At 40.1% G+C, this 26,273-nt stretch overlaps 1 protein-coding gene across 1 annotated transcript; it reads left to right on the top strand.

Moving 5' to 3' along the window:
- Nucleotides 1-517: 517 nt before the first annotated feature.
- slc6a11a (solute carrier family 6 member 11a) lies at nt 518-22,713 on the top strand. Its single transcript, XM_030091049.1, has 14 exons — nt 518-757; nt 14,241-14,375; nt 14,469-14,609; nt 14,901-14,988; nt 17,097-17,229; nt 18,703-18,837; nt 18,912-19,015; nt 19,268-19,392; nt 19,658-19,770; nt 19,871-20,008; nt 20,144-20,246; nt 22,119-22,219; nt 22,303-22,473; nt 22,597-22,713. Exons 1-14 carry the CDS (start codon nt 544-546, stop codon nt 22,711-22,713), a joined length of 1,818 nt encoding a protein of 605 aa, XP_029946909.1. The 5' UTR covers nt 518-543.
- The last annotated feature ends 3,560 nt before the right edge of the window (nt 22,714-26,273 follow it).

Genomic DNA, 26,273 nt, shown 5'->3' with positions numbered 1-26,273 from the left:
CTAATTAAGAGTCACTCACACAAACTCACACTTCACAAACGTGATCTCGGTTTATTGAGGCTGCTGTCTTCTAGGATGCTGCTTATAATAATAATTTTAAAAAAATCAGAATAATTGTCCAGTCAGTTATTATCTGATGAGATATTGACTTTGAACTTTCCACCAAACTTAGAAAGCAATATGGCCTTGACATAGACAAACTTAGTCCTGTGACTCAAACTCACTGAAGGCCATTTAGTGGCAGAAACTCCTGTCATGTAGTGCGACACAAAAACGTGTTATTAATTATTCATACCTTGTATGAGCCAAAGAACTCTGTTTTCAAAGCCCTCAATACCATGCCTCGAAAAGACATTAGTCACAGCTAATCTTTCAGCCTGCTCTCTGTCATCCCCTCTGCTGGTGAATTTCTCCTCGCCATTTATCAAGAGGTCCCCCTGGTGGCAGCGCACCCTGTCAATTAGGTAATCTCTGCAAAAAAAAAAAAAAAAAAATTCCCCCAGACACAGTCCTCAGCCAGTCAAACCAGAACCTGGAGGATCTATGCCTGTCTTGCCATTCCAACAAGTGTCAGTGAGCGGCATGGCAGGCTTCGTGCGCAGGCTGTGTGACGTCCCCGAGAAGAGCGCTCCGCAGGCTGCGGAGGAGCGCGGCAAGTGGGGCAGCAAGAGGGAGTTCATCCTGTCTGTGGCCGGCGCGATCATCGGACTGGGCAATGTGTGGAGATTTCCATATCTTTGCTACAAAAATGGTGGTGGTAAGTTTTTTTTTTTTTTTTTGGTTTTTTATTTTAGTGCTCGTCGTCTGTATGTTTGTTTTTGTTTGTTTGTTTGTTACTTGTCAAAGCTGGCACCAGCAGAAGTTTAGGGAAACTTCACAATAATGGCAGACTCTCCAAACTAAAAAAGAAAAAAGAAAAAAAATCATTGATGTTGGGAAACTAGGTGGATTAAAAGAAAAGAATAGTAAAAGTTACAGTTGTGTTTCATTATTTAACAAGTGAGCTGTTACTTTTCATAACTGTTGGCACATGTCTGATTCGGATATTTTCCAAGTATACTGAGACAAAGTGCAGCTTTCATGCTAAGTGGGTTATCCTTTTGAAGTGAATTAATTTAAAAATAAGTATGGGGGAAAAAAGCACAATTCACTATTGCAATTTCACATTGACTGGGGTTTAAAATAAAACTTCATTTTTTGCCGCCCGTGGCTTTCTTTTTAACTTGTGATGGTGAGAAACGTGACAGGTTGTGAAAGGCTAACACAATAACGTCTCTGTTTGTACAGTGCAGATTAAAATTCGTTGCTGCATTACTTCCAATACCAAGAATGCAAATAAATACACTTCACAGGATGCTATGCATTTTTATCAAATATGAAAATATATGTTATGAACTAACTAGTTTCTAAATCCCCAAAATGTCATCCTAGTCATAACCACATTTTAAAGCAGTACTTCAAAATGCTTTGCATGGCTGTACCAGAATAAAAGCAAGCTTCAGGATGGAGATGATGTGAGCTGTAAAGCAATTTGCTGTCGAGGAATAGTCACACAGAGTATCCTGAATTTCCCGTAATTTTGTAATATTTTTAAAACCTTTTCAAGACTATTGCATGTCATTTATTAAAGTCTCTTCTGATTTATGGTCAGAGAGATTCAGTGGGACGATTCCATTGTGTTATTTGTGAGTACCTACCTGTGATAAACACACAGTGGGTTTATGGCAGCTGCTCTCTTCTCTGGTCATCACAGCCGACTGTGTGATCCATATGTCTGATTTGGCACGAGTACAGTGATGGGAACCATTCCTGGAGAGCAACCAGTGATTCACTAACCATCAATTCCTCAACGTTCAAAATAAAACTACCACTAGAAACAAGTCATGTAAACAGATCAGTAAGTGGTTGCTTATGGAGTGTCACTCCAACACTGGATGTCTGTGTAGAGTTTGCATGTTGTCCCTGTGCGTGCGTGGGTTTTAGATTAGAAGATACCTGGATGGATTCTCGCTCCCTATCACAACCCAGTTTGATGCCTTTAGAGTTACTGGTGAGTCTGAAGTTGGCCGTAGGTGTGAATGCGTGTGAGTGTCAAAATGGCATTATGTCCTGGGGCTTGAGCTGCATTTTGGAAGGTATCCCCTGTCACAGTCTCCTCCCCTCACTCAGGGTGAGGCCTGTAAACAAGATGGATTGATGGACTGAAGGATGGGTGTGTGCATGGTTCACATTATATCAAGAGACAAATATGTCAAAGATGTTCATTGCTCAATTCATTTGAGGTTCTTGTCTGTTCCACTTAAGTGAAGCAATTGAAGTTGGAAGGCTAAAAAGTATTTCCCACTCCTCTCTTGCGATAAGATGCGAGCCGCTTGTACAATAAAACAATCCCACAAAAATAAGGTCGATTATTCCTGCAGCCAGGACCAGGAAAGCTCGGGAGAGTTGAGAGGAAACGTGAATGAAAGTGCTGTGTGTGAACCAGTTTCTGACCTTAAACTCTCGCATCTGTTAAAAATTGTCATTGTTCTGCTGATGAAGTATCTTTTAAGACAGAAAGAATTTTATCTCTGCCTGGGGAGGACAGTTCAGAAGAAGACGGTCCTGTGTGCATACTAAAAATATTAGTTTGCTGTAAACAAGAAGATAACAAAACTGTCCATTTATTTTTTGCCTGGTTTCTAACTATTAAAGTTTCCCCATGTATGTGTGCAGCGTTATTTAAGTAAGCCATTAATCAAGCAGAGCTAAAGCTACTAAGCCCTTTGAGCTTTGCCTGCCATGTGAAAGTTATTTAGATGCTGTTGCAGACTTTATATGGTAGTCCGATTAATTTGAGACAACTGTATCGCGTACATACAGGGAGCCGATAATCTACTCATTCTTGGTAAAAAAAAAGTTCGCCAAAAAATTCTTGAGAATAATGGAAATATACATCACATAGTTTCTACTGAACTTTTTTGCATTGAGCTTGTGATTGTAATTCTTTCCACGAGCTGCTCAATCAGAGGAGAAATTAGAAGAGATCTACAGCAGGGTTCTGCCTCATTCTGTGAAGTGTGAGTGTAGTTCTCACCAGCAGCATTTGTGACTGTTTGTGACTGTCACTTTGTTAATTCTTTCTTGATTTTTGCTGTTGTGCCTACGGCTTTTGCCCTAATATTGTAAGCAACTCTGACTTCTTGTTAATTCATTAAGTGTGATAAAATACAACAGCAACATGAAGTTTCTTTCTTGGAGTTTGGTTTTGCTAATGGCCAGACTGATTATGCCTTTCGAGTAGGAACTTTCCACTCTGCTTAATTTTTTGCTGCGCAACTTGACACGGCTTTCATCCAAAAAAAAAGAAAAAAAAATGGTTGCATGCCTGCAATGTGTATCACTGATTATCTACAAGTATTATCTAAAATGTCTGTGAATCACTCCAAATGACTGAGTCATGCCTGGTGTAAATGAGGATTTAACTCTGCATTAACTCCGTCTTCTGCACTGCTGCTGGAGAAAAAAATGTTGCTTGTACCTTCGATCATCTATCACCGCAAACCTAGAAGACGTCATGACACAAATGTGAATTTGTCACCTAAAATAATTATTGTTCAAACTGTCGCACAATACTTTTTGATGACGATCCCTCCTCCCATCACTCATGAATAAGATCAAGAGATACAGGTACTCCTCGGTGTTCCCCGACGACCTGTAGAGGGCATGACATCCTTTTCTGTGAGACACCCATGACTCAGATTTGGAGGTGTTGATCCACGTCCCAGCCACTTCACACTCGGCAGGGAAGCGTTCCAGTGAATGCTGGAGGCCCTCATGTGACGGCGTCCTTAGGACAACAACATCATTCTCACATGGAGACTGGTGAATTCCCATGCAACCTTCAATAATCTGCAAAAGAGAGAAAAGCTGGTCGGTTGTACTACCAGTTCAGGATGGACTATGCTACATCCATCTGCCGCAGTGCGCCGACGATCGACTCACTCGCCCCACCTCTAACAGGAAACACGCCAGCGTCCAGCAGCTGTTTTCCCAACACACGCTGCCTTTCTGTTTTCCAGGCTTTACAAGACACGCTGAGATTCAGATGACTGGCAATGATTAGATTAAGATTCAGAAAACTTTGCAGCCTTCCAGTGTGCCCTCACATTCATGCAAGCAGTTCATGCACAACTCAATCCATAATAGATAATCGAATCAATCATGGAAGGAAACAAGTACGCTTAACATGTGGGGCAGAGGGAGATCTGTGAACAGCAAGATAAAACCAGATACAATAAAAGATCAGCATGTAAGATAAAAACAAGATAAAAAAAATCCTACAACAACAACAATAAAAACAGTAAATAAAACAAGAAATAAAATGTGTGATCTGGATAAAATCTCTTTAAGCTAAGTTAAAATAGTGTGGTCTGTGTTTACGAGCCTGATAGCAGAGATGGTTTATTTTTCTTTGGGGCACATTATAGTCACCAATTAACCTCACAACATGCAAACTCTGCACGAATAGTGACCGATTCGCTATCATGCGAGTGTGTTAACCACTGTGCCATCATGCGGCCTTGACCATGTCTACATGTCAAAAGACCATGTGACTGGCTGATTAGTTATCTGTGTCAACAGTTAAGAGTGCATACTGGCTGTTTTAGACAAAGTAATCTTCAAAAAAACGGGTTTCTTAAGGTCAGTGAAGGCAAATAAAAGCTTCCATTTGGCTGTGAATCTATATTCCATGATTTGTCAAAGTTAACCTAAACAAAAAATAAAATCTGTCACAACCGATTGGATTTCTGTGAAAAGGTTATGCTGAATTCTTGTGCTCTGCTGGAAATCTCTGATGTACCACAGGCGTTGACATAGTGCCATTATCTCTGTCAGGCAAAGGCTTAAATCTGACCTGGCAACAGCCTAAAACACAACTCACAGACTAAAAATAGTGCTTGATCATGTCAAACCAGCATGTTGTACATTTCTCCTCAGTGATTTGTTCAATCTCATTTGATTGGAGATCAAACGTTGTATCATTACACTAGGACTGACTTCACTGAACTCAGTAATGAGTGTAAATGAGCCTTTACCTACACCGCAGTGAATAACATTAATTACTATATTAATTAAATGATTTTTGCTGAATTACAGTGAATTATAAGTGAAAACATTTGAAAAAGCCTAGCAGACACTGTTAAAGGAAGTGCTATTTTAGACAGTTTGCATTACAAGCATGTGAAGGGGTGTCTGGAATGGTATGAAAGGTCGACTGAGATGACAATAAAATCTAAATTAAACCTGACATAAGTGATTTAAATATCAACGACTCTTTCAGAGCCAAGTGTCATCAGGGAAAAATGGGAAAACAGCTGGCCCTGGGCGCCTTGGAGCCTGAACTCATCTACTCAGACCTCCTGAAATAAGTACAGACTTTCAATAGATTTCAGATTTTCATAAAAATTTCTGTTTCTAGTAATAGTTATTGGCACATACAGTAATAGTGCAGCAGACTTTTGCACGACAATCAAAACCTCACAAGCTGTGTTTCATTTAAAGGGGCTGTATCATGCAAAATTCACTTTTTGTATGTTTTAACCTTGTTATGTAGTTATGTACTCATCAAAAACACCCCCAAAGCGTTTTTTCCTTTGTGAATGTGTGTTTGAGTTTTCCTCGTGTTTCTGCTGCTCAGAGAGGCAGCCCCTCCCGTACCCGTGAAAACGGTCTGTTTCCCATGTTGACGTCACACGGAGAAGATGGCTCCCCTGAGCCCCCCTCCTGCAGGGAGCCCCCCTCGGCAATCAGTGTTTTATATCTCCGATTACGGAGATAAACTTTAACCATCGTCTGAAAGCAACAATCAAGCAAGAGTCTGAAGGGTCTGCGCTTGGTGAGTTTCTAACAGGAAAAGACGTTTTCGCATGTCTTTGTGTGTCGAGAAGCTAAAGCTAAAGAGCTAAAGACCTTAGAGAAGCTAACGCATGACGTATTTGTTTTGAAGCTCTGATTGGCTGAAGTTCGCTGTCAGTCAAAGTCCACAGGGGGAGAGGCGGAATTTTCAGTGAAACGGAGCGTTTTCTCTTCCGGGTTTCAGAATTAGCCCCAGAAAGTCTTTTATTTCACACAAAATGACTTTTCCTTAGCGCCAAAAATAAAGTATTACCATGTTAATGTCAAAGCTAGGGTTTGGACTAGCTAAAAAAGCATGATACAGCCCCTTTAAAATAAACCTTGACCTAAAATCCCAGAGACAGTTAAGGATTCCACGTTTTGTGTGCTGTCCTTGCTATTGCTGTAAATTCTGTTTTACGCTGAGTGCCGCGTCCGCCCCACAACACTCACACTACAGTCCTTTCAAGCTGCAGTCTTGGCCATCCAGGTTCCCAATGTAAAAGAGGCAACTGTAATTAATTTTTTTTTCTGAAAAACTTTATAAAAATGCCTTGAATACACAGAAATGTTAGCTCAAAAAGTAAGCAGTAGGAGAAAAACTGGCGGCGCGTGATCACATACATTTAAGCATCATTCAAATAGCTGAACTTAAATGTATCCATCTACCAATGTAAATGTGTATGGCAATGTGTGCACGTACACAGCAGATTGACACAAACATGTACCCACTCAATCGAAAATGAAAATAAAAATAGGGTCTGCAATGAGCGATAAATACTGCAAGCTTCCTGAGGACTGTGAACAAATTGTGTCCAGATTTCAGCCCATTGGCACCTGCAGCTTTTTTTTGTTATTGAACAGGGTGTGTTGGGGCTGGAGTTGATGTTTACAATGGTAAAAATGTTGGGAACCACTAGTCCAATATGTCCTGAGCATTACTTGTTTCCCTTCTCTAGTCACTGTACGTTCTAAGACTAGCTGTGATTCTAGTGCACGGACTCCCTGACCAGAGTTGGAGAAGACTGTGACATGTTACCGAACTTATCCCGAGTCAGAAGTTTATTAATAATTTAATTAATACTTGATCCTTATTTAAATGTTGAGGTAATTTCATAAGTGTGGCAAATATCTTACATTGCTTTTGAAATTTAGGCAATTTGGAGTTGGAGATGGGATTCTGTTGTATAATTTGATGAGTACAAGTTAGAAGCAAAAGACAAAATGTCCTTTTATCTGATCCCATTAGATCCAATTTTCTACAGCATTTATCGTTAGCTCTCTAACGTGTTCCCCGCCTTCTCTTCAAAGCACGCACTTATTCAGATGACACTCTTTTGTACAGTTTGCGTGAGCAAGGTCATCTGCAAAATGCACAGTGGGAATTGATGCGTTTGTGAAACGCAGATTGATAGTTGTGTGCACGTGATGACGGCCGCATGCAGAGAGGAGTAGTGGTAAGCACTCCTACCTCACAGCAGGAATATTTGTTGTTCGAGTCTGGGCACGTTGGTTTTTTTTTGTCTTTGTAGATTTTCTTTCATGCTCCCTTTTTCCTCTTTAGACACGTGTCTTTGGTTAATTGTTGACTGTAAATAATCTGTAGGTGTGGCCACGCGTGATGTTGGCTGTCTTTGTATCTGCGATGGGATGGTGAACTATTCAGAAAGTATTCTGCCTTCATCCGCAGTCAGCTGGGGTTGGCTGAAGTCCTGTACAGTTTAATATTTCAAAAAAAATATATATATATATATATTTATATATATAAATATACACACACACACACACACACACACACACACACATATATAATTGCTCAATATATTTGTAGGACAGCAGATAGATTAGTAATAAAGTATCATCTAAATACTCACTTTTTCATCAAACTGTTTGTCGTATTCCTTAGCATATTGTGCATGATTGATGAACAAATCCATACTGCGTTACTGCGTTTCCCTGCATGTGCTTGTCTTCATTAAAATAATAAAACCATGTAACAAAATTCCCTCGCAAAAATTTTCAGCCAGTTTAAAAACTACACCAGTCCAAAGCCACATATTTTCTCTTCTTGGCCCCAAAAACTTGCAAAGCTGCTGATCGCTGACCTACATCTCACTGATAGTCACCAGGCTTTGGTGTTCTGCACTGAGCTGATAAATTCAAGGTCTTTCTCTGGTTTTTATAAAAACAGTGCATATTTAAGTTTTAATCAAAAGTAATCATTCATGTATTCATTTCCCTTTAATAATAAAACAACCAAACGTCACCCTTTTCTACATTTGTTTTGAATTATTCTGCTCGACCACTGAAAATAAACTCAAGTGTTCATTGCAAGATTGTGCACCACATTCGGTAAATGGAATTTAGGGACACATATCGTTTTAAACATAGAACATTTCGTAGCTGAACTGACAGACTTCTGAGAAATAAACTTACATCCTAATACTGATCAGCGTCATTAAAGCGACACTAAGGAACTTTCAGTTTTCGTTGATTTTGGCGGCGCCAGTGGACAAAAGCGGTAGTGTTTTGCCTGACCGAATACCACAGTTCCCATGAGGACTAGCGCATGACGTCGTAAATTGCTGCTCCTGGTGGCATGCTGTCGGACTGAACTCGCCTTCATTTGTTTCCAGTGGCTGTGTGAAGGACGGATAGCGATGAGGTAATGAATCTAATGGTGGCTAAACAATGTTATATCGTGATGTGACGCATGCCGTAAAGCAGTCCCCACATTTGGAGTTTTTTAGTGTGCAGTGTTCCTACCACTCTCCTCACAGTTGCTTAGTCCAAGTGAAAGCAATACTGACACTCAGCCCGTGACACAGGGGTCATTCAACTAGTTGTAAGTCGATGTATCATCACAAAAGATATTAAAACGTTCTATTAAGGTTGAAAAGTTCCTTAGTGTAGGTTTAACGAGCACAATGAATTTTAAGTGAAATGCTGAAACAATCCACTGGGCATTATTGTTTATCATGGTAGCACCGTGTCCACAGACTCAACTTACTCCAAGTATCGTGAAAGAATACCTGTGTTTTTTTCTCGGATCAGGCGATATAAGAACTTATCTATGGAAGCTCATTTCCGCCGCCTGAAAAAGAAAAAAAAAACACAGTATGTCATTATTATGAGATAGCAAGTCATAATTATGAGATACTAAGTCGAAATTATGAGATAGTAAGTCGAAATTATGAGATAACATCTGCGCATGCGCTCCATCACAGCCGCTCCTGTGAGGATTGTAGATTGAGATCTGAGTACTGAGGTCTGAGTACTAAACGTGAAAAATCTAAGCTACTGAGGGGCTGCTCCCGGAAACATCTAGCGGACGCGTCATTCGTGGTTTTTCAAAAGAAGCCAAAGTCCATTTATGTTCAGAACGTATTTATTTTACACATAATTATATCATCCATTACTCGAGGGCAAAACCAAAAACGAACGGCTCAAAGTGAGGCCACGAAACAGCGGTCAAAAAAATGTGTGGCTCTCTCGGTAAGCTGTGTACCTGACAGGTAATAATCAGCACTCCTTTAAAAGACGTGCGTGACTTGTTGTCTGTATGCGCCACCTACTGTGGAGACCAGACGCTCTAATAAAGATCTGTCGTGTTGGGTCGTGAACTGCCGACAGCAATCTGTTGATAGTGACCACAGGTTTCCAGATGCAGTTGAAGCTGCAACCTCAGCCATAATTATAGTTTTATCCTTTCCAACTCAGAGCTGCTTCTTGCTTAAAATCCATTCCAGGGTGTGTTTGCTACTATAATACCACGTGAATCAGCAAGCACATCAAGTATTTCATTTATTTCAGCCATAAATCTCAATGTACAGACAATCTACTTCTGTGTTCATTTAACAGCTCTCAGCGCCAAAGATCTTCGTGTGGGAGGCGGCTGCACTGGAGCGCATGCGCAGATCGTATCTCATAATTTCGACTTACTAGCTCATAATTATGACATACTGTGTGTGTGTGTTTTTTTTTTTTCAAGTGGCAGAAATGGGCTTCCATACTTATCCGGGTAAATGGAGTCAAATTGTATGAAGCACTGTTAGAAGCAGAAGTTGTCACACCATGCAGAATTTTTGATTTCCAAATACTTGAGTTAAACGTTGTTGCAAATTATTTCGGTAATGTAGTTATGATTTTTGGAAGATGAAAATACAGCCACCTCTTTAATTGAGCAGCTGTTTCAAAATGACATTTTGGGTGCGAACTAGTAAAGTGGTGGATGTTTACTTGTTTTGCTTCCTACTTGTATGCATCACTAATTTGGTAGAATTGTGAGATTTGAAATATGACCATATAAAAAAAATATTGATCAATGGGCAAGTGGCCATTCTTAGTAACTTATAGTACAAAACGTGTTGTTTTGTAACATTTCTTAGAATACCAAAAACACTATATAGCATCTGACTCCATTGCTTTAGTAAATGATGAACTGTGAGAGCTTCTGAACTACAACAGAAAACTACTGCAAGTCATCTTTCTTCAAACACAAACCTTATGATTCTAGCAAGTCATTTATGGTGCATTTTGTAATTTGTAACACATTTTTACTTGCACAGCAGTGTTTAAGGCTATTCCTATGTGGCTCTAAAGGTAATTAAGAGGTTTTTTTAAAGCAAGAATTGGTCAAATATCTGAGATTTTGGTCAGTTTTAAAGGAACTTTGCCAGAGATTTAATTTTAAAACTGGTATGTTCATATTGTGTTTAAAGTCTTGAAGAAAAAAAAAATAAAGGATTAATGAATCCAGCAGGTTATCTTTGTCATGAACATTGTGCTGTGGCCGTACAGACTCAGTATTCAGCTGACAGCCACACAGGCCACTACAAGAAATGAGGCATCCAGATTGATTTGTGATCCGTGAATGATATAATCTTTAAAACTAATAAATTACTGGAAAAAATAAACAGGCAGCAATTTTTGTCAGCGGTATTTTTAAAAATGTAAGTTAGAAATAACTGTTTAAAGATGTGAATGCTATCTGTATGCCATTACCCGCACATCTGAATAATATCGGAAACACATGTGAAATATAAGAAACATCTGCTCCAGTTTTATTTTGAGACGGGAACACTTGATCACTTCCAACCACTGACTCATATTTTAGATGTGCTTTGCAGCACGAGGCTCTCAGCAGGTCCGAATCCAGTCAGTTAACATGTGGTCTTCATGTTTCAGAACTTATGTCAAAGAAAGAAAAACAACAACCTCCAAAGGACTGCAGAGCTGTTACATATGTTTTCTGTACATATGATTTCTGTAATACAGTAGTCACATAAGCCTTTCTAAACGTGAACGTGTAAAGACGCAGATCGACCCTGACGGCAGTGTTACATTGAAAATACTTTTAACGGTGTTATATGTTCTTTATGGTAAGCATGTGGCATGCTCACACAGGCAAACCCTCTGGAACGATTAACCTCTTTGATAGATTAACGAGCTGCGAACAATCAGATTCCACCTTGTTTCCCATCATTTTAAACACCTGCTGTTGCCGACGCTGTTGAAAAATGGCCGCCAGAAAGTAATGTGACTGCGAGAATTTCAAAGAACCTGGGAAATTATGTCCTCAGGCTGACCGAGGGCAAGGAAGCACAGTTTAGCAACGTGAAGATGCCAGAAAATATTAATATTAGTGCACAATAGCATCGTCAGGTTGTTTCAGCTACTTCACCTCAGAGTCACCAGCAGTGTGGCTACAGTTAATTCTGTTGAGGAAACAAATGATTTGTCACCAAATGCCCCATCTCGTCTGATGTGTCCGTTTTTTTTGCGTTCTGTCTGGGGCGCTTGGGCTGGCGTTCATAAATCAGCAAACCATACAGCATGCATTTAGACTGGCGGTGCTGCGCTCACACACAGGGACGCAGATGTGGAAGCAGCAGTGCTTCCAATCTGCCCATGAAGGGGTTTGTTAAACTAAAATGTTGGTGAGTTTATGGTTTTATTTTTCCATTCTCAAATTGGGAGTAGGAGACATTTTATTAAAGCAGGCTTTTTCAAAACAAAGGAGTTATTCAGAGCTTTCTTTTTGCCCCTCGGAGTTGAAAACAGATGTTATTTTGTTCTATTTCCTCCATTTCATTCCATTTCATTTGCACCATTGACTGAGATTATTTAAAACATGTTGAGAAGCCCGTCTGAATTTGGTAATAGAGAAGGATATTTTCTATCCATACAGAGAAGGCATGTTTTATTAAAATTATGAGGCAACTTTGACCTAACGTTAAGTGTAATTTAATTATCTCAAGGGCGTACCAAGTGTTATCTATGCTGGAAGTCAAAATATGTCTCATGTGTAAAAAATACAAAACCTTCTGTTGGAGAGAACAGCACAGCCAAAAAAATAAATAACCAGGAAAAAAGACCAGCGTGGAAACAAACATGGTAACTAGAGCCCTGTTCGCAGGTTTATGCGGCTGTCCGTAGAAGATGCACCAAACATTCTGGCTTTTCCACTCACGTGTTTTTTTGATAGTTAATGAAACCGCATCCTGCACGTGAGGTCTTTTGTATGCTCAATTTAGGAATGTGTCCTCAGTTTAACTGGTTTAATACGAGACATTTATTGACCAGTAAAAATTAACTTTATGACCCTGCCCATTGTTTGTCACGTTTTCTTTTTGTTTGCTTTGTTCTGTTTTTTAAAACTGGTTTGCTTTCATGAAGCTACAATGAAGGCGGAAAACGCTGAACTGTCATTGGCTCAAAGCAAGCTGAGGTTGCTTTCTGCTGAGTTCATGGTCGGAGAATTTCCTTTGAAAGCCCGTGACACTGGAGTCTAGCAGAGTTTTTAATTGACACTGAGCGTGGCTGGGGGAGTGGCGGACAATGTGCGAATGATGTGCGATGATTATTGAGTACAGTTAAACCCAAAGCTGACTTCTGAAAGCTTAGAAAGCTCCGAAGGTGTGAAGAAATTTGCTTAGCGCTTAAAAAAGTATTCAGTGAGCACATATGTACAAGGTATGCGCCACTTAGATGTAATACAGTTTTTTGTAAGCATTGCATTGACCAAAATGAGTCATTTTTTGCCACTTGTGTCGCTAAAAACTCTTGAAATGTGATGTTATTTTCTTTGGATTTCTGTTAAAAATAATTATACACATTATTGAGCATCGTTGTAGCATGCTGATAGGGTATAATTTGTCATTCAGTTTTTATAACAACACTTTCCCCGTGTAATTTCCCTGTTGAAAAGAATGGGAAATACGCTTCATAGCTGTCTCACCGCCACTCTCTCACACACACACATGCACACACACACACACACACACACACACACACACACACACACACACACACACACACACACACACACACACAACACAACACACACACTCAGTCCAAAGCCAGACTGAGGTGTTTTGTTTAGAGAGTTGCCCATAGCTTTTGTTTTGCGATCAGTCATTGTCCACATGCTCAGCGTCTTCCTGTAACCGCACACGTGTGGTGAATTTACACATCTGGTGAACTGTCAAAATGACTCTAACTGATGGAAAAACAATAGTAGTACTCGCCAGTCACCAGGAAGTCATCCTGTTTAGAGTGTGGCTACTTTTTGCTCTCGAATGAAAAATAGAAGTTTGACCAATATGTAAAATGTGTAAGTCAAAATTTTAAGATGAGAATCTGTCCTCATGCTGACACATCTGGAAGCATTTTGTTATCGCTTCTTCAGTTCAGCAGAGGATCGCTGTGTGTAATCTGAACCAAAAATGAACACATGAAGCCTCTTAACCTGCATTGAGTTTTTGTTTTGTTTTTTTTTTAGCTGAAAATAAGAGACAGGGTTCCACATGTACACTATAAATTTGAAGTAAGGTGTTACCTCCTCAGACAAGTCAGAGCTGGTTGTTGACAGTTAACGTTTTGCTTTTGGGAATTCTAGATCCGATAAGGTTCTCATCCAATCCGCCACACCCTCATGACCAAAGCTGTAATTTTTAAACAGGCAGAACAATAAATTTATTCAGCTGTGGCTTTAACTGAGAAGTTTATTGTGTCATGTGTTTTGTTTTTTTTAAATATGTAAATACTAGTTTGAAATATGTTTCACACCATCAATTTGTAGTTTGCCTTACCTCTGTAATAAAAATAAAGATTCATGATGTAAGTTTGAGTAATCTGCGGGGAAAGTTGCCAGCTGCTCTTGCCTGAACTGAACTGTGAAAAAAGAAGAGTTATCTCTGTGAATGTTTAAAAATTGTTACAGTAAGGACATATAGGATTTAAATTTGAAGCATTGTATTAATATAATAGTTTTTCAGTTAAAGTATATTGAATTAGAATAAATTATTCGAGTGTTTGTGTGTTGGTGCTTGTGTTTAACGCTGCACTTTGGACTCTTGCAGGTGCATTCTTCATTCCTTACCTGTTGTTCCTGGTCACCTGCGGGATTCCCCTGTTTGTGCTGGAGACGGCGCTGGGCCAGTACACCAGCCAGGGAGGGATCATGTGCTGGAGGAAGGTTTGTCCTTTGTTTGAAGGTGAGTTGAAGCTTTTGAGTTTGTGATGTCCACAGCAAGACAGGTGGTTAAAAAAAAAAAAAAAATCAAATTTTGCATTCATGTTGGTTTCAGGAATGGGATACGCCAGCCAGCTAATCATTTTCTATGGGAGCATCAGCTACATTGTGATCTTAGCCTGGGCTTTTCTCTACTTTTTCTCTTCCTTCTCTGGAGAGTTGCCATGGGCTTCTTGTAACAACACATGGAACACAGGTAAATTAATTCTCAGCGATGAGGCCTCAACCTGTCACACTCACACCTCCGACAGTCAGTCAATGATAATCTGTAATTTACGAACCCATAAATGTCATTGCACTATTGATACAAGTATTTCTTTTTAAGATAAACTAAAGAAAATGTTTGAATTATCTATTTGTATTTATAATCAAGTATTTTTTTTTCTCTATTAGTCTTCAACTAAACCAGATCTATTTATAATGTAGTGCTGACCCAATGATGTGTCGATAGAGCATGCATGTTTAACATTACTTTGATATATTTCAGATGGTTGTGTGGTAATAAACAACTATAATGCCTCTGGTAACTGGACCACAGCTGTGAATTCATCATCGTCTGTTGTAGAGTTTTGGCAGTAAGTTTTTGTCTGAATAAGACTGAGTCACATTTTGTTTATTTGTTACTAAAGGAGGACAAATAAACTTATGTGATAAGGATAAGTTATTTTAACAAGGTGAATTTTCTACCACAGTTAAATATCAGTAATGGAGATGATGATACTTGTGTAATATAGATATGGGATTTAAAGCTCTTTATTATCTATTTATCAGTATTTTCCCTCACAAAAAAAAGAAAAACAAAAGAAATGTTATGTTGTACTGGCTGTAATGTTAAGATTGTACTTGCTCACCCATTCATGGTGTTTCTTCCAGATTGGAGGTCTTTTCTGAAAATAAGGTTAAACTTAAACAAGCTGAGATGATTGCTCATGTTTTGATACACGTTTAGCAGACTATTTCCCTTGTTCACCAGTTCTGGCATGTCACTTAGTTGCCCCACATAATTCGTTGTATGAAACAGCTGAAATGAATCCAAACAGATACACTACACGTCTATCAGCTCTATCAGCTCTATCAGCAATTATAGTTTGCATCCACAGAATATCAGTTTTTTTCAATTTGTAAACCACTGAGCTGTCCCATGCCTTCATCTTTTTAATGTCTAAATTATAGTAACAGCTGTTTTGTTTTCAAAATTCTCACTCCGATGCAGACCCCTAGTTTCGACCAGTGTGAGTGTGTGTGTTTGTGGGGGGTGTCTACCTTGCTTTGCATTGGGCTCAGAGGACAAAAAAAAAAAAAAAAAAAAAAAAAAGGTTTAAAATGAAAATAAATTAATTAATTGCAAGATCTGGGAGAAAAAAACCAAACAGGTACTGAAAATCCTTCTCTAGACCAAAACAAACAAAATCATAGAAGACATGCTGCACAAAACATGGTGGTATAAATACCCACTACTTTCTGGTATTGATCTCTGCTTTGTGCTGTATTCATATGTTGCAAAGTTCATTCTGTACCTGTGCAAGCTCCATTTTTTCAAACGGTCTGACTTTCTTTGTTTGAAGCACACCCAAGTCTGTGTGGACGGTATTAAAAGGATTTGTACTAATCACGCTTGAGATTATTTTAATTGGACTAAACCTGACAAGTATGAACACAACCTGATGAGTTTCTCAACCTTCTCACAGCCATTCATCCGTTTGCTATCAATTAAACTTCTGCTCTCATGATGTGAAGTTGGAATTGCTTGTTTAAAAAGACGGTGTCGCCTTTTATTCTTTTGCTCATTTAATAAAAAGAGCTCGAGAGCTTTACTCATTGGATTTAAGCACTTACTTACTCAAATGCTGATATTCAGATTTAAATGTGTGGATTTGATGCCACCATCATACTATTACTACAAATAGTTTAAGGGATAAAGTGACATATCCTTCTTCCTGCTTATTTATTTTGGCCTAAAAGAGAAGGTGTTGATTTTTATGAATGGAATCCCTTTGCTGTTTTTATTGTTTGGTTTTACTTCGATTCGGCAGCCACAGTGGCAACTGTGACTGTTTCCATCATTCATTGATTTTCTCTCAACGTTTTGACTGTTGAATTCGCTCGCTCTAAAATTTTTGGTGAAAGTATTTGGCATCAGTCGACAGAGTGAATTGCTCATGCCGTCAAAATTGGAAATGTCGAAACACAATCAGTTTGAAACGTGTGTTTTTGTGTTGCTGTTGCATGTGTGAGGGTGGGAAGGTTTACACATTGCACAACGCACACATAGCTCCCCCTGATTCTGTCCTGAAAAGAGATTTATTCAGCCACAGTAGTGAAAAACACTTGTGTCAAGGTGTGAAAATCTCGCACATGCACATTCAAGCATGTTTCAGTATAACTTCAGCATGAACAGAAGCTTCACGGCGGCCCTCATGACCTGTCAATCGGACATGTGGCTGATAGCAACACTAATGACTGCATTCCTTGCAGGGTGAACAAAGCCAGAGCATTTTTATTTTATTTTATTTCTGCACAGAAAATTAATCCCACTCCACACTCACTGACAGCTACATTTTAAAGTTGGTAATGTCTTTTTTTTTAAGTGTACTGTAATTTTGTTAAATCGATTTTCAGTCTGAACATGAATGTTGCTTGAAACGATTTGTCCACAAACACTGACACGACTTTTTTCTCACAGGAGACGAGTGTTAAGCATATCCTCCGGCATTGAGTCCTTGGGAAAGATTCAGTGGGACCTTTCTTTGTGCCTCCTTCTGGCATGGACCATCTGCTACTTTTGTATCTGGAAGGGAGTCAGATCCACAGGAAAGGTAAGACTGGGATCAAGTGTTTGTCACGTTGGATCACACTTTACCAGGGAGCACTTTTTAAAGTGTTACTGGGAAAACAGAGTTTTTCCAGCGATGTAATGAAACATAATGCCTACCGCCTTTCCATTTTATGACTTTGCTACCCACAATTATTGTTGCATTGATCAGTAATTCTACACGTCTAAACTTTAGACTTCTGTGTACTATTTATGGGATTGAAAAAGGGCTTGAGCTGCAGTAATTGATTCTCAGTAATTAGTGGCTGTTTTAAACACAATTGTGATGATGGAAGCTGTGAGCAGTTTCTCAGCTGGTAGACAGACCCTTCAATCCCTCTTCCACACCACTTAACGCTGTGCAGGCTCGTGGGCCGCTGGAGCCAATCCCAGCTTACCATGAGCCAGGGCAGGACCAGTCCATCACAGAGCAAACGCACAAAGAGACAGAAAACCACACACACTCATATTCACACATAGAGGCAATTTATGGTCGTCCATTAACCTCACATGCATGAGAATGTGGAGGAAACCCTCTCGACACAGAAAGACCCCATCTGCTGCTTGAACCCAGACCCTCATGCTGGGAGACAGACGTCCTGATAGACAGATGAATGATCAAATTGATAAATGATACCAAATTCCTCTTCAAACTGCAACATGAATTTGCATATTTTGGTGTTAAAATCTCTGTGATGCACTTGAGACAACGTCGGACCTGCAGCCGCATGCTGTCATGTAACACTTAGCCGATGAATGTTTTTCATTGAGAAACAACTCGGTGGTTAAGCAGGATTGCCATGAGGCCCGTGAATGTGAGAAAGTGAAGTGTCATGTGGAAAAGTGCCCATGAAGAGACGTTTGTGCAATGGATCCCAGCTGTTTGTGCCAAACGGTCACGTGCTGCAGCAGGACTCATCCACACGTGCATTCTCGGCGAGTGTCTGCAGCTCAGACGTCGTCAGTCATTATAGTACAGTCGATATCTTTCAGGTCATCAAACGGTGGCTCCTCCTCTACTTGCCAGAAATAAGGTTTTGTAATTCAGGGAAAAAGGGCGTGTCATACATCTCTGCTGTTGAAAAAAACAGAAAAGTCGGGCTGTTAAGTAAGTAGGTCCTGATGGGTTACAAAATGCCTTGATGTCCAGCTTACGTCACTGTATTGTCAAAACAACTTTTTTTTTTTTTTTTTTGCAAGTCTATTCAAATTAGCGATCATTTGACCTTCTGATGAACTGGTTTCACAACAGTGCATGTGTGTGCGTGCATGTGCACCCGTGTGTGTGTGTGTGTGTTTGTGTGTGCACGTGCACACCAGGGAGGTTTTGTATGGTATGGTATCACTTTGTCTCATAGTTTTTTTCCTCAGCTACTTCACGCTGCGGTTGGACCTCAGCTGCTACTAGATCGATGGATCCTGTTTCCTCTTCGGTGTGTTTTGTATTAAAACTACATCTTCTCTGCTTTTGATGCAGGCTACTTACTTCACGGCCACGTTCCCATTCGTCATGTTAATAGTGCTGTTTCTCAGAGGAATGACTCTCCCTGGAGCCTTTCACGGTCTCCAGTACTATCTGTACCCCAACCCTGCACGGCTCGCCGACCCACAGGTAGCTCTCACTTATATTTTAATGTACTGTATTTGGCATTTTTTTGGACTGAATCATTTGTCACTGATCTGTAGGTCTGGATGGATGCTGGAACACAAATATTTTATTCCTACGCCATTTGTTTGGGATGCTTAACTACACTGGGGAGCTACAACGAATACAACAACAACTGTTACAGGTGAGTATTGTGTTAAAAGATGACTGTCAGTAACATGCAGACAGCATCTCAATGCAAAATCAACACCCACCTAAACAATGCTCCCCTTTATTAATTTGTTTCCGTACTTGAGTGTGCGTGTGTGTGTGTGTACTACTCGAAAACAAACAATCCGTGTTGATTCGAGTTGTTGTCTTTCTATATTAGAGTTGTATTGACATTTTTACTGCCAAGACCGTCATAATAAGGCCGTACTGTCTTTCTTGCCTGCAGGGACTCCTTCTTCCTTTGCCTGTTGAACAGTGCAACCAGCTTTATCTCTGGTTTTGCCATTTTCTCTGTTTTGGGCTACATGTCACAAAAGCAGGGAGTTGACATTGCATCGGTGGCTGAGTCAGGTATGAATGGAGGTCTGGTTAATACCAGACTGCCAGGTATTTCTCATCCGTGGTCATTTTGTCACGTTTTAATGAGAGACGATTCTCATATTTCACCAAAATGAAAGAGTTCAAAAGAATTGTGGTTCATTTGCAAAATGCCAATCAAGACATTCTTATTTCAGTGCACTTTGTATTTAATAACAATATTGATACTAAAAATATGAACAACCTTCGCAGTGCAGAAGTAATCAGTAAGTTCCCGACACTGTTTTCCACTCCGTAGGGCCTGGCCTCGTCTTCATAGTTTACCCCCAAGCTGTGACTCTGCTGCCGTTCCCTCAGGTCTGGTCCGTGTGCTTCTTCAGCATGATCATCCTGTTGGGGATAGATGGCCAGGTGAGGCGCGGCCTTTCGTTTTCTTCCTGACTGAATTAATAAAGCCATTTATTTATCAACCACCTATCTCCTCACTAACCTGCCTTTTCGTATTCTGTAGTTTGCCGGGCTGGAAAGCATCATGACGTCTCTGTCGGACATCTACCCCTCCCAGATGCGCAAAGGATACCGCAGGGAGATCTGCCTGTTGGTGATCTGTGCTATCTGCTATGTGTTCGGTCTTCTTTTGGTGACAGAGGTGAGCTGCAGGAGGCATACTCATCGTTGGCCTCATAAACTAAGAATGTGAAAGTTGTGTGAGGTTTGGTTAGCTCATACGTCAGGCATTTTGGGATGGTTGATGAATGATGACTGATTTACTGCTTGTTTACAGGCAGGAGCATACATTCTGCAGATCTTTGATCACTACGTATGCAGCGGTCCCACTCTTCTGCTGATGGCGATCTTCCAGTCAGTGATTATCGGATGGATTTATGGTAAGACGCTAGTATAAAACTGAATATTTTCACTGTACCTGTGGTATTACTGACTGTGATTCATGTTCTGCACTGCTGCTGCACCAATGCCCTCAAACTGAAGCAGGCGCTAGCTTTTAACTACTCATGCCAGCCTGTTGAAATTTAACGAGACCTTTCACACTGGAGAACTTCACCCACACTTATATATATTCTGTTATGTTATGGCTTGTCTAAGATATCTCACATGCGCTCACACACACACACACACACACACACACACACACACACACACACACACACACACACACACACACACACACATGCGCACTTTGCCTGTTGGTGAGGAGTCGGGATCCTGATACACTGCATGTGTCTAAGAGCTTGTGGGAAAATCTCCTGCTGGTCAGTATAAATCCATAATCTCCCAGCATTTATATTAGCCATGCATGTTGTAAATAACCAAATTGCAGCTCTGGACACCAGTTGTTTACTCACGCAGGAGAACAACCGGTGTTTTCGAACATTCACGTATTGCGGTTTTCTTCTTGGGTCGGGCTTTGCCCCTTACAGCGGGTTGGTCTTCACTCGGCTGGTCAGTTTGCTTCTAACGTCTGTTGCCAACCGCAATCAGACATGAGGTTTAATCGTGTATCCTTCAACTATGTGCATGAGCGCTGTCCTCCGGCGTGTTTGGGTGAGTTCACGTTCTGCACGTGATAAACAGCATATGTCCTTGAGCAGCATTAAGCTAGCAGTACTTTTCCATTTGCCTCATATGGTCATATCCCTCAATATGATTTTATCATATCAAAAACAGTCCATGTGTTAATGTGCCGATTGATAGACAATGACGCCCTTGGCCCTCCGTGGCGCGGTGTTGCCTCCATCAACACTTTCAAGCCACCAGCAGCCACTGTCACTCCCTTGTCTAATGATAATAACAATAGTGATTATAATACATTTTATTTGAAGGCGCCTTTCTTGGCACCAAAAGGCACCGTCCAAACATTTTAATAAAACTCCTATACATAATTAAACATGACAATTAGCATCAGAGTTAATATGCAATATTGAAGAAAAAGAGTCCATGTTTCTTAGTTGTTTTGGTAATAAGTTCCAGAGACAGAGCAGAGCGGCTGAATGCTCTGCTCCCGGTGGGTGGCGAGCCGGGCGGAGGGGACAGACTAGTGAAGGGAGAGGATCTGAGCGAACGGGAGGCAGAATGGACAGATATGGAGGGGCGAGGTGGTGTATGGCCCTGAAAATCAACAGGAGAATTTTTAATTGTATGTGGAACTGAACCGAGATCCAGAGGAGCTGCTGGAGGACAGGAGTGAGGGGGTGGGCGGAGGGGGGTCCTAGTGATGATGCACGCAGGAGCACAGAGTGTAAAAAAAACAAACAATAAGTGATCTTACTCTATCCCACTTTTGTCATCCTATCCCTGCAAAACATCAAATGTCCCGAGCAGCAGCTTGCCTGAGCTCCAGAGGATACGAGTTTCACGCCTTATATGTATGTATCTCTCCTGTTGAGCGCCGAATCAATGCACCTAATGCAGAGTGTTCTGATGCAAGGGATACTGCAGCATCCGCATAATGCAATGATACATCTCCATTTCCACTCCCCTCATCTTCCCACTCACTGTCCAAGGTCTTAAGATGTCTTATTTTGGACAGTGATCGGTCGGTGGGCGGGCTTGTTTGGGCCCACTGTAACTATCGTTAACACGAGACTCCTCCATCAATCAACAATCGATATTAAATTATTGATCCATTTGGAGGAGTTGACTTGAACAAGTGAAAGTGCATCCCAAACTTTTTGCTGCCAACGTATTCCACGTTGAAACAAACCCACAATTCCCCCATCTGATCCAAGTTTTTCTTGTAGGTGCCGACCGCTTCTGTGACAACATCCAGGACATGATTGGGTACAAACCTCTCGTACTGATTAAGTACAGCTGGCTGTATGCGACCCCTGTTATCTGCAGCGTAAGTAACTGACATAAATGTTCTCCTTGAATATATACCTCTGATCCAACAGCAGTCATTTATGGAATTTTCCCTCTTCCAAGGGGACACTTGTGTTTTTGCTGCTGAGATACACCCCAATGAGGTTCAACAATTCCTACGTGTATCCTTGGTGGGCCTACTGCATCGGCTGGTTCCTGGCCATGTCCTCTCTCGTCATGATCCCTCTCACCATGATCTACAAGCTGGCCCAAGGAAAAGGGACTCTCTGGCAGGTCGGTAGTGTCTTCGTTTGTCGATTCCTGAAAGCTCAGGGTATAAACATTTCTTCAGCCTGTTTTCCTGCCTGTGTGCTGCTGCAGAAGATATTTTGTTGACGCTAAATATACTTCCCTCAGCGTCTCAAAGCCAGCTCCCAGCCTGCAGATGACCTTCCAGAGACGGCAAAGGAAATGGAAAGTGTGCGTCTCCCACTGCACCTCAGTGATGATGGGAAAAACAGCCACGTTCACTGAAAGACCGGTCTTTTTGAGTAACGTTTGGTTCTTTGGTAGTTTGGGTTTTTATTTTTTATTATTTTAAAATACTTATGGTGGTTAGTATTCATTTATCAATATCTGTGTTAAGTTGAAATTACACATCTGAAGCAACAAATGTCTAAAATAGGATTTTTTTTTCTCCATCATGGAACTGTATTATTGTTACAAAGGATCATTATACAAAATACTACTGTGACTTGCAGTTTTTTTCTACTTTTTTTTTTTTTTAACTAGTTTCTACTAGTATTTAAAATGGCAGTGTGTTCATAGCTTGTAGTTTAGCTCTCGTGGTCCAGACTAAAGCAGGTGACAGAATCCTGGTTTTTGTTACGTTTACAGTGGCACTTTAACATCAAACCAAAAGTAAACAGATAGCATTTTGAACACTGTTATGATGCACATTACTTGAATGATACAGGACCTCAATGCATTTTTTTTTTTTTTTTTTTTTTGCAGATATGCTGTTTGATATGATAAATGGATTTGTTGGACTAATATTATGCCATTTTGCCAGCTGATCACTCAGCTGTCAGGTTTATTTTTTTTTAGAAAATGTATAAGCAGTGGCAAACAGCAACACACTGTGTTGCATCCGTACCTCAGACTACACTTAAAGGAATACTCCGAAGATTTTGGACCCACGCCCTATCCCGATCATTTACAAGTGAGATAAGCTCATAAATACCTTTTTTTGTGTCCGTTAGTCTAGTGCCTGGCTCCCAGCTGTTAGCATCGTAGTTAGCTTAGCTCAACTACGGCAGGTGAAGTGGAGACAGAGCCAGACTGAGAAAGTGAACAAAATACTCCTTCCAGTGGTCCAGGGGATGGCGTATTAGCACGCGAAGTAAATCCGAATGGTTATGAATTTTTTTAAAAGACAAAGTGTTTTCTTTTCAATCCCTTAAAATAATGTTTTGATCCACACAGACCTGCGCATGCGCAGTGCTCCGCGGAAGGATATACCGGAGCACAGCAGTAGAAGCATAGACTCAGCCGCTGTGCGCCTGGTATATCCTTCCGCAGCGCACTATGCTTGTGCAGATCTGTGTGTGTCAAAACGCTATTTTAAGGGATTGAAAAGAAAACACGTCTTTTAAAAAGTTTTATAACCATTCGGATTTACTTTGCGTGCTAATACGCCGTCCCCTGGACCACTGGAAGGAGTATTTTTTCCACTTTCTCAGTCTGGCTCTGTCTCCACTTCACCTGCTGTAGCTGAGCTAAGCTAACTACGATGCTAACAGCTGTTAGCCAGGCACTGGACGAACAGACACAAAAAAGGTATTTATGAGCTTATCTCACTTTGTAAACGATAGGGATAGGGCGTGGGTCCAAAATCTTCGGAGTATTCTTTTAAGTTGGTTAAAGTCATTTCTTGGTCTATTTTATATTGAGTATGAACCAAGAAGTAGTTGGCAGTTGTAACATAGTTACTTTTTTGAAATGAGTCGTCATCATTCGCACACCTAAAAATACGTCTGAAACTGAAAACACAGCAACAACACAACACGGTGTTAGTTTATATGCTACTACATCACATCTTAAAATCAAAAGTCCATCATGATATATTTGACATTGAGGAAATAGATCCACTCTGAGTACAGTGCTTTTTAAAATTATTTTAAAATGGTCAAAAATAAAACAACACATTTTGAGAAATAACTGCATTTTTTTTTTTTTTTTTTTTTTTTTTTTTTTTTAGTACGAAAAAAAAAAAACCTTAAGTTGTCCTTCAGTGGGATCGCTGTGGGAGCGTACATTCGAGAACTCTGGTTCAAATGCTGAAGCAGGAGCAGTTAACACAACAGAGCTCCTCAAAACCACATTCTTCATTCTCGGCACCCTCATGATGCATTTCTTGGAGAAGTATATTCTTCTGCAGGTCATGGGCTAACCGCTTACCTTACTCAACATCGTGGGAATCGTGTTGTGACTTGTGCCGCATCCCTACCACTGGCTCCTCTCACTGGCAGCCACACCTTCACTGTTTCATGAACTCAAATTAAACATTGTTCTTACGAAAACCTTTTAGATAACACAATCATCTGTCCTCTATATAGCTCCAGAAAAGCTGCAAATACCTAAATCCTCCACCTTGTTTCCCTCTGAGAGAAAATTGCACCACTTTCTCCACTATAGACTACAATAGTCTATAAAATTGAAATTCTTTAAACATTCTTATGCTTTTCCTGAACAAAATAGTAAGAAAAACATCAGTTGACAGTCGTATTAGCATTCGTATTGGCAAGAAAATGTAACTGACATCATGCACTCTAGTGGCTATCACTGTATAAACATTAACTCCCTCCGTGTGACATCCGTCTCCGGTACTAGTACAGTTAAGCTGTCCATCGCAAAAATACCATCCACACACACACACTCACACACACTTACAGGCATCTTGAAGTCACCAATTAACTGCAGGCAAAGGAAGAACATGAAAACCTTACCAAAAGACTGCAGTACTCTACCCGTTCACCCTTTCATGGTTGTTTCTATTCCGTTCAGTTCAGCTTTATTTACATGGCACCAAATAGAACTCGGTCATTTCTTTTCAGTTCCACACGAGCGAGCATAAGCAACTGTCGATAAATAAGTTTGATGTATTTGAGACTTATTGGCAATTCTCCATTACCCATAGGTGTGAATGTGAGTGTATGTAAAGGCTCATAGTGTCAAATATGTTAACGGAAGAGTTCAGTGTTTGTCAAAAGCTACCTCAGACAAAACCGCCTTTTAAGGAATGTTTTCTCAAAAATGAAATACATTAAAGGATAAACATCCCTCAAATATTAAGGTATGCTGTGTTTGGGGAGCTGCTAATCAACATGATTGATGGAAAGTGATGGAAACAGTCGACCTGGCTGGAGGTAACTGAAGCAAATTGTTCTCTGTCACAGGAAGTTATAGTGTTCGGCTGTTGTAGCCGTCTCTTTTGCGTGTGTTAGTACCACAAAGTTAGTGCCAGTTACTTTCCACTGTTGCTACAAGAAAGTCCCTCTGGGATGAATAAAGTATTTCTATTCTATTCTATTCTATTCTATTCTATTCTATTCTATTCTATTCTTCTCTCTCAGTTGTTGCCATTGGAGTCATTTGTGGGCGGTCATCTGTAAATGTCTGTAAAGAGGCTGACATCTTGGTATCAACCAAATCATCAACAACATGAAAACAGCCGACATGAACTTTCTCAGGCATCCTGTTACTGTTCTGGTGTTAACTGAAACAAGCAAATATGTCGCTGCTCTCTTTTATTTTCTACTTTATTTTGGGGATATTGGTTGAAAAGTCACTCACTTCTATTTTGTAAATTCTAAATATTTTATATAATCTTTTAAAAAAAAAATGTTTTACATATGGTAACCTTTTAACAAAGCAAATAAACATACCTCTTAATGACAGGTGCAAAGCTAATTGCTGCTTTAATGTATAAAAGTGGCTGAAATACTACTTTTACATTTTTTTATACTTAGTATTTTTTAGGATTTTCTTTATTTTTCTAATCTGTTTTTTTTTTTTTTTTTTTTTTTAGTATT

The sequence above is a fragment of the Salarias fasciatus genome, chromosome 5 (assembly GCF_902148845.1).
Source record: "Salarias fasciatus chromosome 5, fSalaFa1.1, whole genome shotgun sequence".
In the NCBI taxonomy this organism is placed as follows: domain Eukaryota; kingdom Metazoa; phylum Chordata; class Actinopteri; order Blenniiformes; family Blenniidae; genus Salarias; species Salarias fasciatus.
Note: the sequence above shows the minus strand (reverse complement) of the source record. Positions and strands in the feature narration are given on the sequence as shown.